Below are 8,889 nucleotides of genomic sequence, written 5' to 3' on the forward strand. Positions count from 1 at the left end.
AGGCTTGAAGCCCTCCAACCATCATCTGCCAGAACATGCCTGACCAATTTGTTATCATATCAATTATTATATGATTCATATCATGTAAGTACCAAGTCTCAAAAATAATTGCAAGTCTCCAGGCAAATAACATCTCCATTGAATGAAACTCCCAATGCATATCAAAGCATCCATCCAGCACTCCAGGTGATAGCTCCAACTAGATCTGTGCTGCTTGATAAGAATTACATTCTTCAATAGTCTCATCACATGCCTAAGAATATGCAGAATTTGGGAGAAGACCAATCAAGAATGCAACACTGTGGGTCTGAATTATACACAAGGTGAAATAAAAGCAGATTGACAAATAACAGCACTTAATAAAAAACTTGGCAAATATTAAGTCGAATAAATATCAATCCATTACACTAATTAAGTGCATCCAAGTTTTACATTTCAAGCACTTGATGTTTCCACTTGAAGAAATAGACAAAATAAAAATGCTATCAAGTTTCTCATTGCAGTTTCACAAAAGCGAGGCTGGCCTGTTGGGGTATAATTTTCATGTAGCCCAAGAGTTTTCACACATTGTATCGGCCTCTGATTGATTTGTCCCTCCTGGAATCATCCTGCAACAGCCAAAGGGGTGGTTGAGAGAGAGAGGAGAGAGGGAATCTGAGCAGGAAGAAATTGTTGAATTTATCATAAATGGCACTCACATGGAAGCTGTATGTGATTTTATCAGTAACATCAATTATTTCCTTCCACTTCCTTCCAATGCTCATCTGCTCGATATGATACGTGTAATGTAAGAGACTCAAATAAAAACCCGGAGATAATTGAAATAGCAGTTGAACTAGGGCTCCATATCCATAGCATTTTGTTTTGTGTGTGTGTGTGTGTGTGTGTGTGTGTGTGTGTGTGTGTTCATTAATGGAGAAAAGTACATGAGATGATGTACATAGGGAAACAAACAAGGCCAACAAGAAAAGCTACAGGTAGAGAACTATCACAATTGAGACAATCCATTCATGACTGGAAAGAAATTCAAGAATATATCAAGATAGACCCTTGACAATAGGAAGATATTTTAATAAAAGCATTGACAAAATTCATTCATGGCTGGCAATCAGCAAAGAACTCAAGGACCCCTCCTTTCCAACATCACTTTATTTTGTTTTCATTTTTCCATTTTTTATATAATGCAGCTTAGATAGGTGATATATAGTCTTTCTGATTGTTTGTAACTTTTTGTCCCAAAGTACAGCATCTAGTTATGCAAGGGATATATTTGTACAACGACAATTTTTTGTGGAGTTAATACAATTATGTGTTACCTCATAAAACTTGAGGTCCATGGATTTAAAAGAAATTGTTCACTTTTAAAATCATAATAAAAATATAACAGAAACACAAGAACTGCATTACAATTTATAACCACTAGTTCTAGAACTCTTTGACACCTATAAGTAATAGATATGCACTTTTTTTTTTTTGTTGTAATCATATTGCCCCAGGGAAATCAAAAGAAGTGTGGCAGAAAAAGAAATGTAGGCCACAAAATGAAGGGGAAAAAATCTGACAGACAAGTGTCAAACTTCACTAGGAAAGATTGCTGTTCTCACCCACCAAGAAGCTAAAACTAAAACCAATTCCTCAACATGAATCCAACCACCATGTCTAAAAGCCCCAACACCACAGAGTTCAGCATCAGGTAGGACCACATGCATCATAAGCCCCCCATGCTCCACTGTAGGTATCACCAAAAGAACCACCTGGGTATCCCAGGTCAGAGCTTACTCTCAATGCTTCATAGCTTTGCACCACCAAGACACCTTGCTCACCTCTCCACACTCAGGTGTTCTGCTCAGAGTTTCTCAATTTCACAAGCCATGGAAACATTGTTCTTCTCCATTGCTTGTTTCTGCTCTACTTGCTTATTTGTTTTCTTCTCACGTTCAAAAGCCATTCAGGCACTCACTAGCTCTTGATGCAAACCATCAATATCTGCCCCAATCACATGTAGTTGCTCATTTTCAGCTTGCAATCGAGCCAGGTCCTGTGTAAGACTCTGCAAGCACTGCAGCTCAAAAATGATATAGATGATGTCCTATCGTAAATTGGATGGGTAGAGAGAAGGTGCACCATGGAAGCTCTATGCTTTTGTAGATCTCTACCCAGCCAATTTTGTAATGGCTGCTTTTCTGAATGTCATGTAAAGTATTTCTACTCATACTCAGCACAATTTATGTCAATCTCTTATGTATGTACATCAAGAGAAGAAAAAAAAAACAAATGCTTCAATATATATAAACGAAATACATAATTCATGCTAAAAAGGTAAATAGAGCCCTAAATGATGATTCTGAAAACAAAAAATTGTCAAACCTGGTAAGTGAAATGTTTTTTCTTTTTTTTTTTTTCTTTTGGCTTAAACAAAGTAGTTGATGCCCATAAATTGTGTCAAAACCTATCAAGTGGAATGTTACCCCAAACAAAGTAACAAGGGGGAAATGAGATTCAAGGAAAGAAAAAAACATGAAAAAGGAAAAGATTTAAGGTCTGAGACATGTCAGAAAACCACCAGTGAGCTGCACGGGCTAATAGGGCATATCTCAAGTAAGAAGAGGCTCTAAGCCAGCACCATGAGATGTGTGTATTCTACCCTAGGCAACTGGCAACCAATATGCCTCACATGCCATTTAATGCATCTCTGTAAACGAGATAGAAACTCAAGTATAACATGTTAATGTAGAAGCAAAAGAACAATACAATATAATCAAGACAGAATAAAGGAAGATCTAAGAATAAGGCACAGAAGCAAATCAGACCTAAAATAAGTATTTTCAAACAATACACACTGGTCCTAGCCTCCTAGGTATATTTTGCCTCACTGTAGAAGTGATAAGAACAGCAAATATGAAGCAAGTGAAACCAGAAAATTTACAAATCAAAACTCTCAAAACACTATTAATTTCAGAAAGCACCCCAATAACTCAAATCTCTAATAAACCAGATACAAAAAATGCTATTTGAGATCTGCCTAAGACCTCTATTTATAAAGTCAACTCTTTATCCTACTTCTATTAGGACTGAAATAAGATTCAATGATAAATGTAATCAAAGATATACTTGCAGAGAAAGCTTAACTGCACTTACACCCAAACTGAGAAATAAAGCCACCTCCAAGAATAACTTAGAAACCCACTCATAAATAAACTAGGACCATAAATTAGACCAACCAAAAAATTAAAACTCAGACTCAGCACCATATAATACTCCAACTAAGACCAAAAGAGTTATGAGAATGCATCTTTAACCAATTAAAACTATCCTCTTATAAGGTGGCTGGTAAATTCCAAAGCAATGATTATTACTTATGTCCCATTTTGCATCAGAATATCTATTATCTATTTTACATCAAAAATCTTATAAAAACCAATTATCCAGTCACAGTTGACAAGCACAAATATTATATACAAAGAGCACTTCATTTAGTTATTTATTTTTTCCCTGTGGGATTCTTGAGCTTAGGAGGGCAATGCATATTTATCCTAATGACACACTATAAAAAATTCCTTGGATGATCAAATATATGCACCTAGTCAGGGGGAGCTGGAAATTAGGTTTTGTTTTGCTTATGCAACCATAACACCAACAATGAAACCATAAGTCAAATTCCAAAAGAAGGCTGTAGTATGCTCAATCTTAGCTCCGAACTGTAAAACCAGATTTAAGATGTCTAACAACCAGACGGATAGAGTAACTAATAAATGGCATTAATGTATGTGCTTATACTAAGACAATTCAAATATCAAATTGTCAAGTGGAGCATAAATCTAACCTGAGCTGCTTCATTGGTTGATGTCTTAGTCCACAATGCAAGTTTATCCTGTCTCTGGCGAACACTTGCAACAACACCACAGATCTCATCACTTTCATCGAATTGCTCTCCAATTAGAGCCATCAACTAGTCAATAAAACCATTAATAACAGAACACGTCAATAAAGTAACTATACCACAAATTTGCTTAAATGGATTATAAATGCAAATAACCACAACATAAAGCAAATAACAAGAAAACCTCAGACTAATGATCAAAAGCAATAAAAGCTCAGAACTTCACAGTTTCAAGCCACATGGTGTCAAGGTTGGCCTTTCTGCTGCTGGTAACAGTCCACTTGCCTCCATTGGCACATTCTGGATCTTCCCATTTAGGCTCGACCCCAGTTTTGAACAGATGCAAATCGGCATTTGCCGGCAACTTGCTAGGCCGAAATATCTGATCATACAAGCTGCAAGGAGAATTTATGAATGTCTAGGTACAAAATTCACATTCTGCTTAAAATTTTGGTCTGGACTAAGTTAATACAAAGGTACTGCATCTAATTCCATAAAAATTAGAAACTGAATAATTTGCTTTTGTAGAAACTAAATAGGGGGAAGTAGCACAAATATTGAACTAGTAAAGAAATTACAAAAAAAAAAGCAGAAACAAAACCCAAATCTCTAATTTCATAGGAACCAAACCCATATCAGCATAAAACTAAAAGAGAATACAAATGAAGCATTATAGGAAGTGGAAATCATAAAAAAAAAAATCTATTTTTTCGAACCTAAATAAATAAATTCACAGAAAAAAATAAATAAATTTTAGGTATCTAAGAATCTAAGTTTGAACTCGTACATACCACCAGAACTCTTCGACGGTGTCGAAGGTGTAGACTTTGCGAAGAGAGGTTCCCCAAGCGGCACCCTGCTTGGACTTCGACTGGTTATCGAACCAAAACGTCCACTTCCTCTCCAGCCGATGCGTCTGCTTCGTCTCCGGCCCTTTCGATTCACGCCCATCCTCGCTAGTCATCTCTCGTCTTCTTGCTTTTTCCACTCCCACTTTGTAGTTTGTTCTCCCGACGAGAAGAAAGAGACCAGATTTCCTTTCGGGCGGCTCGTTATAGTGGGGTTTGGGATGAGGGAAAAGTTACGACTCGAGCCAGTGAACCCATACACACTGAATTAGCACGTGCGAGGGACACGTTGGGTATGAATTATGAAATCAATAAAGATTCTCAAATCTGAGCACTCATTAGTCATCAGGGGCTAGGGCTGTACCGGGATTGGCTTCGGCAAAATCCGAATCGATCCGATTATTGAAAGGATTACGTCCGACTTTGATCCAAATCCGATCGGTTTTGAAGATCTCGGATTCGAATTCGGATCCTAACAGATTCAGGTCGGATTCGGATTTAATCCGATTCTGCTTTTAGGTAAATTACAAGGACCTTGCACTTTTTTTTGCACAAAGACCCCCCGAATTATGGCTGTTAGACAAAGGCCCCCTTTGTTAGCATTTCATCAATTAAGTTTAGGCCTGTAAACGGTATTTGAAAATTTGACTATGAATCCAAGATCTGAGTCGCATTCAGATAATTTGAATTGGATGAATGTTTGAATTCGAATGTGATTTTAATATCGACTAATTAATCAAATTGAATTCAAACATTAGGCTATTCGATTACAAGTATTATAAATATATAAATTATATATCTATCTATTGATATTTGTGTTAATGAATATTCATTTTTAAATATTATTTTACTAATGGTTGAATGAAAAACCATGATGATTTTTGATAAAACCGCTCTTCATAATATTATGGCCAAATTTCTTAAACTACCCTTATGATTTTGTTAATTGATTAACTCTACTCTTACTATTTAAGTATTGTCTTAAAGTACCCCTTTTGTTTCTAACAATTGTCTAAAACCTCCTTGTCATTAACTTTCCATCACACTCCATTCACATGTGACATCACATGACTAGTAATTTTTTTTCAAAATTCCTAAAATACCCTTATTGTTCCCTATCTTCACTCTCACTTGCCACAAACTACTCCCCATCTTCCACTATGGTCAAGCCGAAGACACTCCTCTGGTTCTTGCAAGTTCGACGACAACGATGGCCTTGTTGACCGCCCCAAGCTTATTGGCTTCATCGAAATCTAGACCGGCTTCTCCTCTAACAATCACCATGTCGCTCTTCATATTCAATATATGAATCCAAAACCCCTTTTCTCTCTTTCTTCGTCATAGGTTGTCACGTCCTCACCAGCAAGGAGCGAATATTCTTACAGTTACTCCCTGAAATCCAATCCGATACTAATGATTACAATCAGGGCTCTATGCATTCGGTTATGATTTGATTGATGATGTGTCTATCTGTTGTAACCACCTTCAGTCATAGATAGTAAAGATGTAATAAAGAAGGGCACCTTTGAATCCAAACTATTATAGAGTTCTATTATCCCCTGGCTTGCCAACATCTTCCCCTTTGAGTGGTGACAAACACCATAGCTCGGGGAAACCCAAGCCTCTCTTCTCGGCAATAAGAAGAGGTACATAACATATCAAAGCGGGAGGTCCTTCAAGAAGCTCAGATGTCGAGTGTGGAGGAGAGACTCGGTGGGGTGGAGCACTCGCAAGAGACTCTTCAAAAAACTCAGGAGGCCATCTTGCATCAGCTGGCGGAGATAACGGAGAGGTTGAATCGACTTACCTTCTAAATGGAGTCACAGGAAGGCTCAAATGGGAGGGCTAACGAACACGTTGTCCCTGGGGGAGACAGAGAGCCTAGGTGCAACGGCGAAGGGACACCACAGATGGGGAATGGGTTTGGCCACCAGTCCAGATTTTGGAAGGTGGACCTTCCCAAATTCAATGGGATGGGGTTGGAAGGTTGGTTTCTGTTGGTCGGGCAATACTTGGAGATCCAGGAGGTACCGGTGGAACGCTGGGTGGCGGTGGCTAGTTTGGGCTTCAAAGGGCGAGTGGTGGAGTGGTATAGCTGGTTTCGTGAGTATCAACCCAATCCCACATGGTCTCAGTTAATAGTGGCAATGGAAGCTCAATTCATTGGACCACAAGGTCGTAATTATGTGGGAAGGTTAACCAAACTACAACAGACGACGATTGTACAGGAGTATATGGAGGATTTCCAGAGGCTATCGAGTAGAGTCAAATCCCTATCAGAAGACTATCTCATTGGATGCTTTGTCTCCGGTTTGAAGGTGGAGATCTGAGATGGAGTAGAAAAGCTGGAACCTCGAACCTTGGCCAGAGCCTTCTGCATTGCCTTTCTAGAAGAAGAAGAAGAAGAACAGAATGCTCGAAGGAAGGCGGTTCACGTGGAACTACCCCGTAGCAGATCCTCTCTTGCTCCAAATAATCCTCCGCTGAAGCCTCTAGGTACTATCAGAAGGATGAACCCACCAGAGATAAAATGACTAACGCCGGAAGAAGCCAAGGAACAAAGAGACAAGGGCCTCTATTTTAATTGCAACGAGCGTTTTGTTCCTGGTCATCGTTGCAAGAAGCAAAAATTGTTTTGGATCGTGACAGAAACAGAGGAGGAACAAGAAGAACCGGAAATTGAATCAGAGCCGAAGGCTAAGATTTCCCTACATGCTATGAAGGGACTAGAGATGCCCCAAACTATGTGAATCCAAGGTACCCTAGAAACCCATCCTGTGGTCTTACTTATTGACAGTGGGTCTACCCACAACTTTCTTGAGCCCAAGGTGGTAGAACGAGCTCAGGTACCCCTATTGGCCAACTCAGTCTTTGTGGTGACTATGGCTAGTGGTGAGAAGTTACGTGGGACCAGCTGTTGTGATGGAGTCTAGATCCGAACTCAAGGGACAACTCTAAAGGCAGATTTTTACCTCTTGATTGTACCCGGGTATGATGCGGTTTTGGCCGCACAGTGGTTGCAAACACTAGGGGACGTCACCTAGAATTTTTCCTCAATGACACTCAGTTTCCATGACGAACAGGGACTTCATCAGCTACAAGGATTAAGAAAGAGAGAGACCATAATGATAAATGGAGAAAAGGCACATCAGCAGGTTTCTAAAGCTAGTGACATATTCTTGCTACAAATCCTCAAGGAGCCCGAGATAAAGGATAACCCTCCAGCTTGACCAGGTGTTTATACAATTATTACAAGAATACTCCGATGTCTTCTTAGATCCGTCGGGTTTTTCTCCACATAGACGGTGCGATCATGCCATACCTCTCACTGGAGGAGCTGGACCGTTTTGTCAGAGGCCGTATAGGTATCCCTATTATCAAAAAGGGGAAATAGAGAAGCTAGTCCGAGAATTGTTGGAACATGGTGCCATATGTCCAACCAACAGCCCGTTCGCCTCCCCGGTGTTGTTGGGGAAGAAGGACAGAGGTTGGAGAATGTGTGTACATTATCGAAGTTGCCGGACTGAGAAAGACAAATACCTGATACCCATTATAGATGAGCTACTGGACAAACTTCATGGCTCTCGGATATTTTCGAAGCTAGATCTCTAGTTAGGGTATCACCAGATCCGCATACGAGAAGAGGACATTGCCAAGACGACCTTCCACACCCATAAAGGCCATTATGAATATTTGGTCATGCCTTTTGGGTTAACCAAAGCCCCTTTCACATTTCAAGCATTAATGAACGAAGTGTTCTAGGACCTTCTAAGAAAGTTGGTGTTAGTTTTCTTGGACGACATCCTTGTTTACAGTAAGACAGAAATAAAGCATTGGCAACACCTCAAAGAAGTGTTGAGAAGGCTTCGGTGCCACAAGTTGTATGTGAAACCCAACAAATGTCTCTTTGGGGTAAGAAGGGTGAGTTATTTGGGGCACATAATCTTCGACATGGGGATGGAGGTAGATCCCGAGAAGGTGGAATGCATGCAAGCTTGGCTGCAACCTCATAACATATCAGAGCTCAGGGGATTCCTAGGTTTGATAGGGTACTACCATAAATTCATTCAAAATTACGGGAAGATCACCAAGCCTTTGACAAACTTGCTTAAAAAGGGAGCCTGGAGATGGACGAAGAAGTAGATGGGGCTTTCCAAGCCC

At 39.7% G+C, this 8,889-nt stretch overlaps 1 protein-coding gene across 1 annotated transcript; it reads right to left on the reverse strand.

Annotated features, from left to right (window-relative positions):
• Nucleotides 1–356: 356 nt before the first annotated feature.
• On the reverse strand, nucleotides 357–4,946 carry LOC104600958 (eukaryotic translation initiation factor-like). Its single transcript, XM_010264130.3, has 5 exons — nucleotides 4,672–4,946; nucleotides 4,107–4,275; nucleotides 3,824–3,949; nucleotides 699–764; nucleotides 357–608 (listed from the first exon to the last, which is right to left on the reverse strand). Exons 1-5 carry the CDS (start codon nucleotides 4,842–4,844, stop codon nucleotides 561–563), a joined length of 582 nt encoding a protein of 193 aa, XP_010262432.1. The 5' UTR covers nucleotides 4,845–4,946; the 3' UTR covers nucleotides 357–560.
• Between the last annotated feature and the right edge of the window lie 3,943 nt (nucleotides 4,947–8,889).

This window comes from Nelumbo nucifera, chromosome 3 (genome assembly GCF_055504915.1).
Source record: "Nelumbo nucifera cultivar China Antique chromosome 3, China Antique-T2T, whole genome shotgun sequence".
Taxonomy (NCBI): domain Eukaryota; kingdom Viridiplantae; phylum Streptophyta; class Magnoliopsida; order Proteales; family Nelumbonaceae; genus Nelumbo; species Nelumbo nucifera.